The sequence below is a fragment of the Cryptotermes secundus genome, unplaced genomic scaffold, assembly GCF_002891405.2.
Source record: "Cryptotermes secundus unplaced genomic scaffold, Csec_1.0 scaffold150, whole genome shotgun sequence".
NCBI lineage: Eukaryota > Metazoa > Arthropoda > Insecta > Blattodea > Kalotermitidae > Cryptotermes > Cryptotermes secundus.
Window position 1 is genome coordinate 227482 of NW_019729898.1, and position 20280 is coordinate 247761.

A 20280-nucleotide genomic window follows, 5' to 3' on the forward strand; every position below is an offset into this window, starting at 1 on the left:
CGCCAAACACAACTTCCCTGTGGTTCATCAGGCTCCCTACTCCCCCGACATGGTTCCATGTGACTTTTGGCTATTTCCCAAGCTGAAAATGCCGCTGAAAGGAACCCGATTTGAGTCAAGAGAAGACATCATGCGGAATGCGAGGGCCCGGCTGATCATCATTCCAAAAGACGCGTTCCAGAAGTGTTTCCAACAATGGCGGAAGCGCTGGGAGAAGTGTGTGCATTATCAAGGAGACTACTTTGAAGGGGATTAGGGTTTTATACCTCCAAAACAATAAATGTATTTCTGCCAACCAAAGGTTTAATACTTTTTGAACACACCACATATATTAACCTTAAAAGGTTAACTATTTTAACATTATACCTATGGGTAAACTCAACCTTCTGATAATCAATATGATATGCAGATAATTTTCACTCTGTACACAATATTATTAGAATTTCATTTCAGCCATCATCACACAGAACACCATCATAATGGACTTAATTTAAGATTATTAGTAGCAGTGTTATCAGTCTCAACAGGGAAGTGTGTTCCCTTGAGAGAGCATCAGTGTTTATATTCAACAGCACTTCAGCTCTGCACAGTTGAGATGACAAAGGGGGAGAAGTACATACATACACTCTGACCAAGCTTATCAGCTTCTGCCACACATGAACAAATCAGAGTTTGTGAAGATGCCATATGCATTCATCACACAAGATATGTATGCAAATATCATTACAGTTATTTTTCACTGTCAGTCAGGATGATGACAATGAAGCCCTATATTTCAGTCTGCCATCTGATACATCGTTAAGTGGGAGGATGAGATGCTCTCACAACATATCTTGTGATTGATAACAGATTAACTTACTGCAATGAGAATTTATATTTGTGCCTTTCAAAGATTATACACATTTTCAATATGTGAAATGTCATTTCTTGACACGATTCAACAAAAAACAAGATAGCTTTGATTTGTTTCATCCTGGTCTGTCACACTAACAGTATTATAAAAGATTAAAGGTTAATCAGTCACACTGGACAGAATTAATTAACTTTTTATAACAAGATAGCTTCTTTATAAAATGTACAAAATGTGGTACAATATATATATATAGCACTCAGGGCTACAAGAAAAAGTACATTTAATAACAGCTCTGTAAACATATCTTTTCAATACTGCAACTTCAAATTAATACTGAATAAATGCAGATTAAACTCTGCTGATCTTGACTCTTAAATGGAAATGGTACTCTGCTCTAAACTATGTGAATTTATACCTCATCAGTACAGAGGATTCACAACAAAAGGAAACCTTGTAATGACGCAGGTAGACCTTACTCCTCGTACCATACCATATTGATCCATGTTCTGCTAGCTCTAGTCAGTCGGTTCCAGAAGAGATGGCAGAAGTTGTATTTGCATACTCAGTTTATCATTTTCTTTATAACCAATAATGTATCCTACTGATCAGAGAATATTTATTGCTGAAACATATGTATGAAAAAGCACTTATGTGAAATGCAGGAAAAGACTCATCTGAAAATACCCTACAGAATCTTGCATGTTCAAACTTAGTGAGTGGCAGACCACAGGGTCAGTAAAAAAAAAAAAGTAATAGTAAAGCTATCCCTGTAACAGGCAATGAAGGCCCACAGTGTCGTGAGATGTTGAGGGTCCCACAGTCTCTAGACAATCGGCTCATAGATGGAGGTAAGGTTGTCAGTCTTATGCGCCGGCCGTGCTTTACTCTCCAGGAAAATTATTTAATTCCTGGTACTCATTTCTGTTGGAGGCTGAATCAACCCCAGGGCCATAATGCGGCCAGAAGGATTAGGTCAATTTAAAAAAACCCAATGACCTCATCAACACTTGAACCTGCGACCTTCCAGCTTGCAGCATAGTGCCTCAACCAACTATGTTACCGCATGGCCTCTCCACAGGGTCAGTACTTGATAAAATACATTATCACAACTCACAGATGAGAAGCTTGAAGACATTCTGGCTTGGTTACAGATTAACCCTTGAAAATCTTTTTAAGATGATTATCACAAGAGACAGACGTCCACAGTCTCTTCTTCTAGGACAAATAATAAAGTTTCGTCCCTACAGACTTGGAATTGTACCACCACACAGCATAGCAAGAACTTCATGTACACCATATGAAGGACCCCTGATGTTAGGCATTCTTAGTGAACACAAACCCTGGACCATACACATATACAGACTACAAAGGAAGAAGCAGAAACATGTCCTGCAGCATTCTCCCCCAACCAAAGGTAACAAAAACTCAGCACAGAAGTGACATGTGTGCCTCCCTTCCTCCACTGAAATTGAAACTAAGGGGGTTTTGCAGAAAGTATGGCATTCATTCTCTTCCACCCTGGCATATAAGACACAAGGTATCACACATTAGAATAGGACCAAGACAAGTCACATGGGTATATTAAAAATTATGTTTGCTAGTTTAATATTTAAACACCAGACTTTTGAAATGGTGGTAAGCTTGAGCTGGCCGGAGTTTATTTAAATGCCCACTGCTACTCTGCATTTAAATGTCTGTTCCTGTTAGGGTGCTTAAACAATTTTAAACAATGTGTTTAAAAATGCTGTATCTAACACATTTTTTATGATAAATGGATGGAATTGACTTTCTTTGTATCAGCAAAGAACATATTATAAAGCATATTATAACGGAAGATTTGAAAATTTTTATAGAAAGAGTTATATGCTATTTTCAATTTTTTTCTTTTAATTTTGATGTGTACTGCAAAAATGGTTTCCCAGTTCTTCACAGAGATGTTCTGCATTATAAATTCATTTCTATTTGTAACACTTGACACATTTTAGCAGTCCCTGGTGTCATAAAACAGATGGAAGCAATAAAATCATTTGGTTCTCTGCTGGAAAACCTTACAACTTTGTTACACCCTTCAGATTTTTTAATCTTTTGACTAAAGGACAGAAGAATGAAAGCATGGCTATTCAAGAAAGAGCTAGAGGGAACAATTCTACAGTCCTTTCTTCAGTGCTAAGACCTTCCATTATAGCTGCAAGAGATTACTGCCCTTGCTATAGTCGTGAACACAGTTGCATCGTGGCTGAAATACAGAGTGTGATCTATTTTCTGGGCGTTCACAGTGAAATTGAATACTGTAGTTTCATTTCAATCTATATATGTATACATCAAGCAGATAACAAAAAAGGTATGTACATTGAATTTTACTATACATATTGTCACGTGTTGGGTGTATGTCACGTGACAAATAACTTTACGCCGTATTGAATGTAGCGAATGTATCACAATTACTTCTCCTGCTGGAGTCAATGCCATTCACTCGATACAACTCAACTCGGCGACTGCTAGATTGCAACTGACTGGTTATTCTCTCTCTAGTAACTCACTAACTCGTAACTGGCTCAATCCTCACAACTGAATAGTGTTCGCTGCTCCTTATTTAGCCTCAGCACGGACAACACAGAAAACAGTTACATGATAGGTACCGCTGTTGCGTGACACTGTGTTTACAGGTTGCCTAGCAACACTGTCGAGAGTTGTTTACTGCTGTGTAGTAACCACGGTATCCCTTGTTACGTCACCGCGGCAATGGTTGCCTGACAAAGTTGCTCCTCTGCTATGTCACCACAGGGGAAGGGGTGTTTACCAAGCGTTGCACACTGATGGAAGGAGTGGGGGTATGTGACATCACTCTTGAGACCGCAGAGTTCACGTGACTCCTACTTCCTGTTGCGCCATCCACGTCACACTGCTCCCTTCTAAAGGCTATTCATCTCGAACAGCCTAACGGTACATCCCCGTTCTCTTTTCTTCCCATTGCTGTGCTTGCCGTGTCTCCTGTTGTTTCGGCTACTCCTCTTGCAGCGACTATTCTCCGGCTGTTACATTCTCCACTCCCTTCTTAAGACCAGCTCGTCTCGAGCGGTTCCATGGTCCAGTGTTGTATCACATTCAATCCTCACATTCATTCTGTCCTCATTCACTCTCTCTGGGGAGGCCGGTGCTTCTACATTGCCGGTTCCTCCTCTGCAGTGTGTAATACAGTGACACTGGTATAGCTCCCATATTTTACTTTGAAAGTGAAGACTATTGAAGATAGTGTTAACAGATTATTGTGTAGGGTTTATAAATTGTGTAAACCTGCAACTGTGTTATAATTAATTGTAGTTACGATTTGTAGGTTGTTAAATAATCCAATTAACAATCCGAACGGCGTCTGTAGAGACAAAACACGTTACAATATTTTTAACACATTAATCTGCAGAATCTGTAATAAAAGTACTGGTTCGTTGATAAGATTGGGCATAACTCATACGTATACTCCTTTTTGCTGTTGTTCACTTAGGTATCATTTTAATCCTCTATAAGGGTTTTACTCAAGTCTGTCTGGTAATTACTACATACAAAAATAAATATTTTGGGCTGTGCTTGCGCTTCATTTAGCGGTGTGTGCTCATGCTTACACTAGGGGAATTTAAATGCCCGACTGGCCAAAACGGGGTACTTTGGCCATGATGACCATACTCATCACTGGCCCAATCGGGGCACTTCGGATGTTAAAGGTTAAGGGACAATCACATTTAAGTGAAGTGCTGTCAAACACCAGTGTGACCTTTAAATATGGTTGGGCTTGAGGTGTGGCCAGCTGCTGAACAGCTGGAAGCAAATGTGTTAAAAACACGACATATTTTTATTAGGAAAATATCAAATTTCAATCTATTCAAATTTGTCTGTATAATATTTGTATATGCTTGAACTTCAATATTCCAACATTTCAGTGAAGTGTTTTGAACTCACACCACATCAAATTAACAGAGAATTAGTCTTTTGCAATTGGTAAGTTCTTTGGTGCAAGTGTAACCTCCAACTTGCTCTCTTCAGTGTCTGGGAAATTCACATCCCAGTATCCTGTAATCAAAACATGCTATTATTGAAAAGCGACATTAATCAAATGTCACTATCCCAATACCATTGCAAAATCACCTTCATCTGTATCTCTCATCAAACCAAAAATTTATGCCTTCAAATTAAGTAAGTTTGGATTATCTAAACATATTTTATCTAAGTAATTTAACACAATTCTACAGCATGTAACTGTTTTTCATCAGCAGAACAACAAAACACAACATCTTGAAGAAGTCTTCTGTTAACACATGCAAACAGAAAAAAGCCAAACACAGAGCACCTTTTCTCAACAAACAGCATTTCAACACAGCAAGGGCAGTGACATTATTTTCATGGGGATACATAGAGTTTCCTCTCTGCTCTTTCCTTTCTGGGGTTCTTAATTTCCACTTATGATAGCAGCCATACAAAATAAAATTATGGAAAACCTGCAAAACTTGTTCATCAGTCCTTTCCTGTATTCAACTGAACTCAGTAATCATTATTTCAGACTCATCTTGCAAAAATGTATAGTCACACCATGACATAAACATATGTGATGTTACTGCACTCTCTTCTATGCTGCACCATAAATAGCATTCCATTCTGTAATTTTTCCAGTATGGTCATTATTTACAATATTATATCTCAGCATCCTGTTGCACTCTACACGATAAATGATACACACTCCGTCCCAAGTGCAAACAATATATATTATATGTCTTTGATCTTGTTCTTTTCTACACTACATGTTTCGGCCTCTATCGGCCATCATCAGGTGTATACTCTTAACGTTGCTGCCACACTGAAACCCAGTCTAAAATTTAACATTTAAAAACACATTGTTATTTTTGTCGTATTATCAACATCTACCTCGTTGATATGTGTCTGGTATGTAGATTATATTGCACACGTCAAATTTTCCTGTAGTAGCACTATAAAATCTTTAGTTATGATTTTAAAATCCTTTAAAATTTTCTCTAAATTTTAAATTTAGAATTTAAAATTGTTAGGGTTACTCGCCCTATGTCTAAAGTGCTGGAGCGGCTAGTTCTGGTTCCACACTGTACAGGTGTTATTCTGTGTGGTCTTCCTGTGTGCGTGCCGCTGCTTGTCTTTACTACGTGTGCACATGTAAATTCTAAATTTAATATTTAGAGAAAATTTTAAAGGATTTTAAAATCATAACTAAAGATTTTATAGTGCTACTACAGGAAAATTTGACGTGTGCAATATAATCTACATACCAGACACATATCAACGAGGTAGATGTTGATAATACGACAAAAATAACAATGTGTTTTTAAATGTTAAATTTTAGACTGGGTTTCAGTGTGGCAGCAACGTTAAGAGTATACACCTGATGATGGCCGATAGAGGCCGAAACATGTAGTGTAGAAAAGAACAAGATCAAAGACGTATAATATATATTGTTTGCACTTGGGACGGAGTGTGTATCATTTATCATGATCATTATGCTAGATCTCACGTAGATGTAAGTGCACAAACTGCTTTTGTTAAGAAACCATGAAGCACTTACACTGTAGGCTGAGGGGTTTAGCTGCCACCTTCTACAAGTACAGGCCATTTTTAGAACTGGCCTCTGGGTTGTGTGCAAGCAGAAGTACTGCCAGAAGTAGGACAGTGGTTGCTGCTGCACTGCAGCAGGGATGGCAGAAGGACAATGCATTCTAACTAGAGCCCCATTATGTAATCCATACTCAACTCTGATCCTTATATCAGTTAGTGGACTTGACCAAAAGCACTGTACACTGTGTTAAGAATGACTAGATCTAGAAACATGGCCAGCATTCATCACTCTTCAAATTGGTGACATCTTTACATAGTAATGGAACATGAACACAATTCCTTGTTTTCAGATTTGAAAACACTGCCTCCAACAGTTTCTCTACTGTTGTGTGCATTTTCATCGCTGTGAAACAAAGTTTCAACAAGCCCCTGTGTAGCAATGAACACCTCTACAACACTTCTCTGATTCCATATTTTGGCCTTTAAGTGTCATGTCACAATATTTAATCACAGATGGAAACAACACTTAAGTCGTTCTTTTAGCCCTTAAAATCTAGCATGTCTGGCTATATTTCAGTGGTATCTAACTGTAAATAACATTCACCTTTTACAGAAATCTGTACATTTGCTTTCATTTCATTTAATAATACATACAGAAACCTGAAAATCTCTGAAAAGTATTGTCTTCTGGGTTCTAACACTGTGTACCTGGAGACAGCTCAACATTTCGCAAGAACATTCTACTTCCAGCCAACTCCACAGGTTACCACAAGGGCAACAGGGTGTGGCTCTATTGTCCAACCAGCACAAAAGAGAAACCGACTAAGCTTCAATCTTCATGCAAAGGCCCATACAAAATAATCATATGAATTAATAATGTGGTGTACAGGATCCAGGAAACACCTAGATCAAGGATGATGGTGGTATACCTAGATTGGCTTGCACCCTATCAGGGGGTTGCTCACGATGAGTGACCTTGAGTAGGGAGCAGTGGTAGCAAGAAGAGACAAAACCAGGAGAAGGACGGTGAGGCTACCTGCAGACAGCAAAAGCAAAACCTTCGGGAAGAAAGGAACAGTGATGCACCGTTAGGCTATTCAGGATGAACAGCCTTAAGAATGGAGCAATGTGACATGACACCTGAAAGCTGCAATCTGCCAATCTGCTGGGCGGGGCTTCGCTGAGCACATTCTCATGGAAACGTGGAAGGTGAATTGTTAAAACATATTTCCACAGCAACAAATACGACTGTTCCCCTGCTGTCGTGATTATTGAGACCTTTGGTACTAAGTAACCAAAGTTCTACTGTTGACTGCATTACACAGTTTTTTCTTGTTTCATATCTTAATGCTTTGAGCAACCCATCATAATGTCTTCTGGGTTCTAATATTATGTAGTTGGAGACAGCTCAACATTTTGCAGGAACATATTACTTCCATCTACAGGGTCCAAGAGTAAGACAAATGAGAAGATGGCAGAAGCAAGAGGCAAGCTAAGCAAAATGTGTATGGATAATCTGGCCTGATAGAGAATGGTCCAACAACAAAAGACCTGTGAGGCAGCCAATGGAAGCAAAGGAAATGGTACCTCAGTTGGGATCTGAAAAGAGCTGTTTGCAACTCAGTGAAATTGGACTGGAGAAAAGTTGTACATGTCTGGGAAAAAGCTGCTCAGGGATAAAGAAGCAAGAAGTTGTGGAAAAGCCCAAGGATGATAAAGGAAAAAGCTGTTGCCAAAACAGCCAGGAGAGGCTAGGATTACTGTAAAGAGCAGTGGACACAGACCACATCAACTGGAGAACCATGTCACATGAAAACCTACGAGGGAGGTTCCCTACATCCCTTCAGGGAGAAGATGAAAGGTTTCCACAACTAACTTAAGTTCATGCTGTTAGGATGTAGTTCAATCTCATTCACCTCTGTGATGATGTAGTTTATGTACTGGGATTTGGTGCAGAGAATACTGATGTCATGGAAGGAATATCCTGAACTGACATTGTTTTCTGCCATGGCTGAACACTCTAGATGTCCAAGATGGTGCTCCTTAACGGTGCTGTCATTCTAGGAGATTGTCTGCCTATGTAAACTTGACCACACTCACAAGGGATGCTGTATACTCTCAGCATCATCAATTCTAAGCCATCCTTGACTGGCTGAAGGAAATTGCAGATTTTTCTTGGTGGGAGACGGACAGACTTGACGTTGTGCTAGGACAAGACCATGCTAATACAGTTGAATGCTGTCCTCAAATAAGGTAGAAAATCCAACGAATCAGGATCATGGGGTAAAGCAACCCCAAGAGGAGGACTGACAGTTCTATGAATCTGTTAGTTGCTGTAACCATTCTGCCAGAATGTGACCTCAATAATAAAATAAAAACCTGCGAAGTCCCTAAGTTCTCTGAATTTCCTCAGATACACAAAGAAACATACAACACAAACTGTCATGTAGCCACAAATATAAACATACATATCAGAAAGTTAAGGTCTGAGTATGACTGGAAGTTTAGAATGGCAACCAAATTTACCTGGAGGGGTGCTGGATTGGATAGAATATTTGTCACGATGCCTGGAGCACTGTTTGAGGTGACGTTTCAGTTCCGTCGGATCTGCACCATTGGCAACAGCATAATACTGAAAATTAATATCAACATAAATAAACGTAAAAGTTCTAACCATATGAAAAATTTAGACATATGAGCGAGTCTTACATTTTTGAGATCAAATTGAGAAAAAATTTCTTGATCTCAAATCAAATACTCATTTTTCAGTTTTGAACATCAAGAATTATCTGACCATGGCTTTTCCTATACATGACTGGGTCTGTTGCCAAAAGGGAGTGGTATCATATTTGGCTGAAAGGAAGGTGAGGCCCCCCCCCTTTTTCTAATCTTACAGATCTGCTAGTCCTGACGAATTTGAGTGTTAAATATAATATCTGAGGTTTACAATCCTTTGCTTAGAATTACCAACACTATGATTCCTAGAATACTGACTCTTCCTCCTGTCTGTGTGTGTGTGTGTGTGTGCCTATATAAAACCTATCTTACTTTATGGGTAAGGTAAGGTAAAGTTGTCCCTGTTCTTAACTAATTAAGCACTACACCAAGAAGGCATATGGGGGAGTGTATGTATATATCCACATTTTCTTGACTTGGCACTAGCTGGAGGTGAGTGATCAGCTTCACACCCTGGCCACTTTACCCCCAGGGAAAGAGCCTCTGGTACCCTTTGGAAAGAATGTTGGGTGGACTGAGAGCCAGTCTGGACAATAAGGAGTGAAAATTCTTGACCCTACCAGGACTCGAACTCTGACCTCTCAGTCACTATACTGACAGTGCTAACCCAGCTCTCGTTTCTTACTTTACACACAACATAAATGCTTGAGATTTATTATATGAAACATACTTAAAATTCTGCCCATTAAAATCTGATATGTCTACAGGCTTCCACCACCCTACTAGATTTATCACACTGCAAAGTATTTGCCAACAACACTTACTCATTCAACAACATATGCATAAGAATTGGGTTCCATATTATCTGTATATTACATAGCACTATCCTTAGCAGTCTGTTAGTGTACACTCTAACTTACATTTTTGCACTGCTCACATTCCCAACCATCAAGCCTTCGTCGTGCGTCTCTGTTACGCACAGCATCTCGTCGATATTTGTAATTTGGGCTTGTAGATATTTTTTCTGGAATCCTGAAATTGAAAAGTGTTAATCCAGTTAACGTTTATCATCTGTGCTTCACAATACTGTGATGGAGCATATGCAGTCCAGCTGGTCATGTGTCACGTGATGCTCAAATACCCACTTATCTGGGAACAGCCAACTGCAGGAATTTGATACTAATATTCTCCATGGTTCTATAACACTGCGGGCTACAAACATGAACCCTTGTGGGGTCATTCTTTGCTTCAAAGAATCAGGATCTAGTCACAGCCTTTCCATGCAATGGTTCTATTTGCATACCATTCACACTCATTCGAGGTCCTGTCATCTGACACAGCAGCATCTAAATGGTCCAATGGAAGGTGAAAAGAAATAAGTTTCCGCACGTCTCTAGGTGAAGTGGCGTAGCAGCAGACCACCAACAGAAGTTTTGAACACAGACACTATACTAACTGAAAAATAAACAAAGTTTTCTCATGCATTCATAACTGGGGTGGGGGTACAATCAGAAGTTTCAAGCAGACATGGAGGAGTTAGACTGGGGGTAGCTATATCTCATGGCTGACTTACTATGAGCAAACAAAGGTTAAAAATAAAGGTAAGATGCCCCTGTCCTTAATTAATTAAGCACCATGACATGAAGACATATGGGGTAGTATAAGTGTAGAGGTAGACACTGCACTAGATTATAATAGGGCACAGGCCGCTTATGCCCCACATCAAAACCCATATACATGGACAAAAGGGTTCATTCCACTACTCTTTGATTCAACATCTTCTTCAAATGCTAACAGTTATGTGATCATGAATTTAAGTTTTTATTATATTCAACAAAGCCTGCCACTGGACCACTTCCTAAGTAAGTTCAATTCAGTTTACCCCTTCACATTATATTGCTCAAAGATCCATTTGAATATTATCACCTCATATACCTCAATTTCACAAGTGGTCTTTGCCCTCAAGGTTTTCTAACTAAAATTCTGCATGCATCTCTGATCATCCTACTAATGCTGCATGTCCTACCCTTCTCCTTGATTTAAAAACCTAATATTTTCACATAAGCCCTCAAAGCTAGAAGGCCACTGCTAGGCGACAGCTGTGTAACATGCAACAACACTAAGCAACATACACATGAAACAAGAGAAGAATTGTTGGAAGCGGTGTTTTCTATGCAGTCCATGCCGAGGCTACGTAAAGAGTCAATCTGGAGTTGTGAGTTACTTAATCTTGGAAGCAGTGGCGAAAGGTGCCCACCAGCAAGGAGAGGAGCCGCTCGATACGAAAACTGAAGGAATTATATTGTTGGAAGCCAATACCAAGCAATGTGACTGAAAACACTGGTTTGTGTGGGACAGCAATCTGTGTATTGTGGTCATGAGTTGTACAAATGTGTAATAAATCCAGTTATCAATCCAAAACCTGTCTATAGTCACCTGAATGCATGACAATATTATGTGAAGAGTACAAATTATGATGTTCCTCATTACATAATTTCCTCCACCTGCAGTTACATTCTCCTTGTATTCTTCTCGGCATTCTATTCTGCAACACCTCCAACCTATTCTTCCCTCAGAGGGAGAGACAAAGTTTCATATCCATACAAAGCAGGTGCTTTCAAATTTAATACACTCCACATTTCTTCAAAAACAGCAGACATACTCACGAACGTTAATTCTGACACATATTTTCAATCATACACAGTGTGTCCAGGTTCTGTTTAGGACTGTGTTCATTAAAAATACAAGATGTGAATTATTTTCAAAATTTCACTCTTTTTATTCATAATAGTCTCCTTCTAATCAATACATAGCTGGAATCGATTGAAAGGTTTTTGAAAACAGTCACTGTACTCCTTTAGTTGAATCACATTTAAAACTGTGGTACATTCCCTTTGGATGTCCTGGATGGTGTCGTGACAGTCTCCTTTCATCACCAACTTAACTTTTGGGAATAACCAGAAATCTGCTGGAGCCAAATCTGGCAAATACAGAGGATGATCAAGGACTGTGATCCCTTTTCTGGCCAAAAGATCGCGCACGATCTTCGATTTGTGGGGTGGGGCATTGTCGTGGAGGAGCAAACAGGAACCTTGCTTTCAATATTCAGGTCAAATTCGAAGAATCTCACCCACAAACGATTGAGGACTGCAAGATAATAATCAGAATTCACTGTTTGACCTTCTGACAGAAATTCCTTGTGAATGATTCCTTTGGAATTGAAGAAAACGGTTAGCAGTGTCTTTACTCGACTCTTTTGCATGCACACTTTCTTTGGTTTTGGCTTCTTTGGGCTGAACCATGCTCATATTGAAAAACCATATCTTGTCACCAGTAACAATCGATTTTGTAAATTCTGTATCGCTTTGGGCCAACTGTAACGTCTTTGCAGTGTTCCACTCTGGCATGTTTTTCATCGCCTGACAGCGTGTGCGGTACAAACCACACACAGACATTACGTTTGCCCAAATCCTCGGTCAAAATTTGATGCACAGTACTTTTTGGTATTCCCAAAAGCTCCTCGAAGAGTCTAGCAGAAAAACATCTGTCTGATGCAAGGATATCCGTCACTTTTTTCATATTTTCTTCAGTGCAACTTGTTCTTGGCTTTAATGAACATGGAGCGTCTTCAATGTCCTCCCTGCCATCACGAAATACAGCATACCATCGAAAAATGTTCAAGCGACTCAAACAATCACTACCATACACACTTTTCATCATTTTGTATGCTTCTCTGACTGTTCTGTTTAACCTCAAACAAAATTTGATGTTGGCTCTCTGTTCAACCGCAATTTTCCGACGAGCATCAGAACAGTACTGTTATGTTCAAGGTCAGAACGCATGATGCAACAATCTTTGTGCTTTTAAATTACAGACAGCCAGAGCTAAAACTTCATGAATCTTAATGCCACAACTCGTCAACAGATGTCATTGCAGGGCAAAATTAAAAAAAATGAGTCCTAATGGATCCTGGACACACCATGTATGCCTTACAGGCCTAACTGACATTTGTGTCATGCAAATATAATTAAAATACCTGTCAAAACTACAGTCATGTTTCTTGTTCAGTTCTGTTACTTTTCTGTTTTTCATTTCAGAAGGATGGTATGCCTCTTTGAAATTCTGTTCACAAGACAATTCTTCAGTTTCAGGTACTCTCTTAATTTCTCTGCTACCATAAGCACCATCCTGCAGGGTGCTGGTGTACAAAGGAACAAAAAAAGTCTCGTCGATATCCATCCTTCCAGCTGAAGACTGAATTTGTTTCTTTCTTGGACTTATATTTATTGCTGTACCATCACCCTTCCTGAAAAGAAAGACACTGTTTGTCACAGTAAGGAATGCTCCCTTAAAACACAGGATTAGATACTCGTATTTATGCTCAAATGTCACACTTTAGCAACCAAACTCAGCACTTTTCCCTCAATATTTAATGAAGTGAAATTCTACCTAGCAGTATCAAGTGGCAAAACAGATTACTTTTGTTAAGCTACATATAATTATGTCTAAAATCAGAAATTGTAATAAATAAAAAATACTAACAGCATTGTAAAACAGACCATAAAACGAAACTACTATACTACTACTGCAACAGGCCATGAAGGCCCAAAGAGTTGTGAGATGTCAAAGGTCCCACATTATCTAGACAGTCGGCTCACAGATGGCAGTAAGGCTGTCAGCCTTATGGGCCAGCGACCCTTTACCCCCCGGAAGATTCCTGGTACTCATTTCTGTTAGAGGTTGAGTTGACCCCAGGGCCATAGTGTGGCTGGAAGGATTAGGTCAATTTTTAATAAGTTTATCTGTATGCATACTACCTAGAGGACTCTACACTGGATATACACACATTCTACTTTGCATTTACAAGAAAACTCTTATGTTGTCTACATGTGGTTCATCAAAATGCTATTCCAGCCATTTACTGTATTTCAACCATGTTTATCAATATGGATAAACCAGAGTGGTACTGCAGGCCAGGATGGTGGGAAAAGAGTGGGTTAATGGGTTTGGCAAATTCCAGCTTACAGATTATCTCCCACTGGAACATTTCCTCTGTATCATTTAATGATGCTTTCGATATTGAGACTGTACAGTGTCAGTAATGAGCTAAGGATATGCCAATTTATTCACTTCCCACTGTAATCTTGCTCAATCTCCAAAAATTAGTGAACACACCTACAACATTTCTTCATATTTCTATTGATATCAGCTGACATGACTCAACTGGTTTATAGATGTGTATAGTTTGAACTGTTGATGTGAAAATTTAACACACGTCATATTATAAAATCAGGATTTTTCCAGTGATTAACTTGAAGGTGATGAAATCAGAGCACCTGTCAAACTTCCTAACATGACTATAACAGCTGCTACTTCAGAAAACACTAAAAGGAAAATTGTAAACATAATTAAAATCATTCTAGAGGATACATTTCCTCCGGGTGATTATGAGTGTACTGTGACGTGCCGCGCTAGCTGGAACCCCCCCCCCGGAGCTGACGCGCCAAGCGGAGCCGAAGTGAGCCGAGTGGAGCCAAAGTTAGCCGAGTCCCAGCGTCCTGGTAGCTATGCAACACGAGTCAACAGTGGTGACGTAAGACGGCATGAGGTAACAGCGTTGCTAGGCTATACGCAGACACTGTTACGTGGCACGCAACGACGCTGTTGACGCGGGCAACAGGCAACAGCGAACAGGATAAAAGCCGGCTGAGCAGTAAGCGAGAGCCAGTGTGTTATCAACAGTTCTCAAGGCAGCAGCCTGCGAGCAGAGTTGGAATCTAGCCAGCGGCGAGTTACGAGTGAAAGTGTGTGATAATCAGTGATAGTTTGTGATAACTGAGAATTGATTGGGAGTGTGTGATACAGTAACACTTATATAGCTCCCGTACTGTGAAACGTGTAGACTACTGACAATAGTGTGAATTGAATATTGCGAATAGGGTTATAAGTTGTGAAACCCCGCAACACTGTCATAATTGATTGTAGCCGAGAATTGTAGGTTGTTAAATAAACCAATTAACAATCTCTACGGCGTATTCAGTAACGAAACACGTTACAGTACTATAACTACTCTCATGCATCTTCAGGCTCTTAGTTTATTTAACCATATTACCTCAATCAAACAGATTACAGCAATGCAATGGAGGATATGTGTGAATGATAAATTGGGAAGGTTACACAAGAAAGTGGCTATGTCCCAGTTTTAGGAATCTCAGCTGTCAGGCCTAGATTCAAACTAATACAGTATACATCTATATTTTTACTCACTTAAATTGCTTTACCTGCTAATAAGAGGCCTGTCTCTGACATAATTACACTTTCGTCTTGGCAATGTCCGAGAGTGCGATACATCAGGACTTTTTAGTACAAAATCATCATCTTCAGCAGAATCAGTCCTTAGATGTCTCACTCCAGGGCATTTATTCTCTGATAAAACAGATTCTGTATTCTCCTTTTCGTCCAATGAATCCTGAGCAGCCCGTCTAACAGAAGTTTCTTCTCTAGAGATACCACTGATTTGATCAGCTAATGAGCTACTCTGCCTCACCCCTCCGTTGAACTCTTTGAGTCTACAAAGATCGTGTTTCTTTGAAAAAGAAGCAACTGAAAGAGTAGTCTGCTTCAATTTACGATTGCCAACATCACTGCAGTTTTTCATATTAATATTCACATTAGGTATAGGCTTCAATTTCCAAAAGTCTGCTTGAATATTCTTCATGCTTTCTTGGTTATCATCCGCAGCACATAAAACATTCTGTTCATGTTTCTCATTTTTTCTTTCTTGACTGTTATCTTCCACTTTATGTACATCTACTACAATTGAATCTGACTTTGCTGCTTCAATCTTCAGTAAGGATGGGCTCCTATTGGCAACATCTTTGTAACTCTGCAGACTTGAACCAGTATCACAGTTATCTGATTTACCACTGGGTATGAAAGTTTTCAATGTCACAGGATTGTTGCCTGGGCTGTCTACAATTGGCACGTTATAATTATTACAATGTGTAGTTTTATGCATGGACTTTCTATTGCAGCTGCCTAAAATTGGACTAGATCGTCGAGTTATCTTCTCCTGTAACATCGGTTTTTTTGGTGTAGTTTGTATGTTATCCATCTTTTCATTTATATTTACAATGCTAAGCTGTGGCAAACTTTCCTCCATATCACTGGACTTAACGGGATACTGAGAGCAAAGAATTTCAGGAACCATTTCTTTTTCTGCAACTGAACACATAACCCTTTCATTACAAGATGATTCTGGAGCCAAAGTGGCCCCATAATATAAAGTTTCAGTGTCACTCTCTCTGTCTTTTGTGTTTAATATATCTACTTTTGCTGGGTCTTTGTTTCGTTTCTTTCTCTTTTTGCCCGGTGACTTCATCCGTGGACTTTCAGTTCTATCATGCTCGAGTCGTTTAATCCCACTTTTTACACCAAGATGTTTATCTTTTTCCAAGTCAATGTTATCATTCTCCAATAACATTTGAGATACAAGATCATATGCCTTATCAACAGCAGTTTTTTGACCTGATGGTAGATTTCTCTCCGAATCTTCAGAGCTATTGTTTATGCTCAATATAGAAACTGAAAGAAACAAGAACACGGATACGATAAGTTAACATTGTACGCAATGAAAGCTATCTAAATAATTAACTTCTGAATTTCCAATATCAGTAACTCCTCATATGTATTTATGTCCTTCATTTACAACACCCAGTACCCTCCCTCCATCTACAATTCCGATCTTTTGTTGCAAAGCAGGTTGATATTGTAAAAAAGAAAAAAAAAATTAAAGCTATCCCTGTAACAGGTTGTGAAGGCCCACAGGGTTGTGAGACGTCGAGTCTCCCACATTTTGACTAGACAATCGGCTCACAAATGGTAATAAGGCTGTCAGCCTTACGTGCTGGCCACCCTTTAACCCCAGGAAGATTCCTGATACTCATTTCTGTTAGAGGCTGAATCAACCCCAGGGCCATAGTGTAACTGGAAGGAATAGGTCAACTGCAAAAATCTACCTCACTGGGATTTGAACCCATGACCTTCTAGCTTGTAGCATAGTGCCTCAACCAACTACACTACCACATGCCCCCAGATTGATACTGTAAGCAAAATAAAATGCAATTACAAAATGACAATGCCTGTTAGTTTTTCAATATACATACAAAATAAATAACACCAACCAGGAAAGCATAACACCATGCCTTTGGAAGAAAATGAAACTCAGAAGACTTGCAGAAAATGAGATTCTTGCAAAGAAACCCTACAGCACAATTCTTGGTTCACAATTTTTGGCATGCGCATTCCAAGTTCTCAGAATTTAAGATTTTTGATTATTTTACTTAAAGGTTGGTCTTTGGAAATTTTTAAGGTGCAAGGAACACTACAGCCATTCCACAGAAGATCCTCAATTATTTCTTGTAGATCTGAGATTTCAAAGATATGCAACTCAAGTTTGGGAGATCATGAACATATGTATAAATTTCATATAAAGCACTTGAGTTATAAAAAATATCAAAATTCAACAGTAATGGTAACAACAAGCAAACAATAACAGTAGTCTGTATATAACAACAAAAGCAAAACAGCAAAAATAACTCGTGGGACTAGCAGCAGCAGTGGTGGTAGTGAGTGAGGAATATGCTTTTACTGGATCATGTTTCAACTGATCACTGAATGCAAAGAATAAGTAACAATTACCATATTTACTTCCCAAATTTTGATGAAGTTGTTGGAGAATTCTTCTTTTGCCATATAAATTTTTTATCTTCACTTCAGAGACATGAACACTAAAAAAACAGAAGATCTCTCTGACTAAAATATAAAGTGAAGTTCCAAACATATTTGACAGTCATAAATATATCTATGATTTCTTTTGGCATATGTACAGTTTCTAGCTACACCATCACTGAATGTCTCTGGCAGCAAACATGTGAATGCATTTTCAGTCTAAGGCAAGATAGTAGGCTTATGAGATCACTATGTATTTTTTAGCCCATCTATCACAACAACTCCCTTATAAATAAACAACTGAAAGCATGAATTTATTTTATTTGCTAATAATACATGATGCTGGATGACCTTGGGGACAGAAGAGGATACTGTCATTTGAAGGAGAAAGCTCTAGATCGCATTAAGTGGAGGAATTGTTTTGGAAGAGACTGTGGACCTGTCGTCTTGACAGATTACTGATTATGATAAAAAATACATGCTGGGAAATTCCTGAGTAGCTGCAGATTTGGTGGCTCCTCAAGAAGGGCACAGCTCCGTAAGTCAGTAAGTAAGTAAATAATAATACATGCTACATGTTTTGGTCATATGTGACCATCATCAGGTGTTTAAAATATTAAAATGTGCATCACCGTTGTTATACAATGGATCCATTGCAGATAGTCCTGTCCTATACAGCTTTTTTCAAGATAATGATATTATAAAATATACTGGATTATTAAATTGGGTAAGTCTATAATTTACTTCTGTTACTATAATTGTTATTTAAAATTATCAGTTAAAACTTAAACATAGCCTACTATGTAAAGGGTTGTTAGTTAAATATGGAGGAAGAATGGGGTAGGGAGGTGGTATGTGTTGAATACTGAATGGGTGTTTTGTATGCATATATGTAAATATCTTGGTGGCACGCAGCAGTGTAGTTGGTTGAGGCACTATGCTACAAGCCAGAAGGTCGTAGGTTCAAGTCCCGATGAGGTCATTGGATTTTTTCAATTGATCTAATCCTTCCAGCCGCACTATGTTGGTGGGGTCAACTCAGCCTCTAACAGAAATGAGTACCAGGAATATTCTTGGAATATTCTTACGGGTAAAGGGTGGCCAACAACCTGACAACCTTGCCACCATCTATAAGCTGACTGTCTAGAAAATGTTGGAACCTCAACATCTCACAACCCTATGGGTCTCCACAGACTGTTACAGGGATACCTTTACTTATATGTAAATATCTTAAGGGGAGCCAAGTGCTTTGAATTTTCAGTATAAAAGTATATTTTCTTTCCCATTTGTAAATACAAAGTTCACTATTTAAAACTGTGGTTACTCATGTTTTCAATCTTGTTGAGGCTCCTTCATCTGTCTGTTCAGGTATGAAACAAGAAAGGAGAGAAGACATCTACGTGAAACTGTTAAATAAAGCTAATCCTCGTCACTGAGCAGACAGAGCTAACCTATAAAATGCTTTAGACATAATCTTAACTACAGATAACAGAAGATGTTCAACAAATTATGATATCAGGCCACTAACATAAACCTTTCGAATTACAAGGAATATACTACCAATTACAAAGAACTCTGCACTGTGAACAGCTTGCAGATGCCTGGAACTTACCAATTGATTTGATGCGGTTCTCATTGTACTCCAATTTTTTCTTCTGGGCTCCAAGTTCCTTAGCCAATTCTGGGCAGCGTTCACAAACTACTGTCTTACGACTGCAACAATGCGAGTATTGCATACTATCAAAATTAATAGATGCAATGCAATATCTACCACATAAATGAATAAAGACAGAACTTCCATTATAGTTTTATATGTAAAACTTATTTACTGGCCAATTACATCATTTAAAGCTGAATCAATTGATCTCTTTATTCAAATTATCCACTCATTAATCTCATGGCCCAAACATTCAATGGCAACAGTCATTCTGTTTTGCTAGCACTGAATTATCACCCTTGATCTCTCTCTCTCTCTCATGCACACACACACACACATATACAGAATTAATTAAACACTTCTAAAAATTTTCTCTTCAGTAAGCATAAAACATATGCAATGAATTTCTTGCCCAGAAAGGGCCCTAAGACCTCATTTTCTTACTAAGTTCTGGAATACCTGTTGTGCTTCTGTCACTGTAAGATATTTATAGTAAAATGTTCCCTGACATTTTCAACAGTACATATATCACATCAATCACTCAAAATGATATCCACCNTCTCTCTCATGCACACACACACATATACAGAATTAATTAAACATTTCTAAAAATTTTCTCTTCAGTAAGCATAAAACATATGCAATGAATTTCTTGCCCAGAAAGGGCCCTAAGACCTCATTTTCTTACTAAGTTCTGGAATACCTGTTGTGCTTCTGTCACTGTAAGATATTTATAGTAAAATGTTCCCTGACATTTTCAACAGTACATATATCACATCAATCACTCAAAATGATA

At 38.7% G+C, this 20280-nt stretch overlaps 1 protein-coding gene across 7 annotated transcripts in view; it reads right to left on the reverse strand.

The window, feature by feature from the left end:
• Window positions 1-20280, reverse strand: part of LOC111865719 — a 28770-nt gene that overhangs the window by 2602 nt on the left and 5888 nt on the right. For 6 of the 7 annotated variants that reach the window (XM_023853955.2, XM_023853957.2, XM_023853954.2 and 3 more), the window contains exons 4-9: window positions 19440-19540; window positions 15379-16681; window positions 13134-13403; window positions 10018-10129; window positions 8948-9053; window positions 4684-4915 (exon numbers count right to left, since the gene is read on the reverse strand). In XM_023853955.2, coding sequence (XP_023709723.1) covers window positions 4827-4915; window positions 8948-9053; window positions 10018-10129; window positions 13134-13403; window positions 15379-16681; window positions 19440-19540 — 1981 coding nt within the window. In that variant the 3' untranslated portion in view covers window positions 4684-4826. Of the gene's footprint in view, window positions 1-4683; window positions 4916-8947; window positions 9054-10017; window positions 10130-13133; window positions 13404-15378; window positions 16682-19439; window positions 19541-20280 lie in introns of those variants that run through there. The other variant, XR_002843021.2, reaches the window with a different exon arrangement.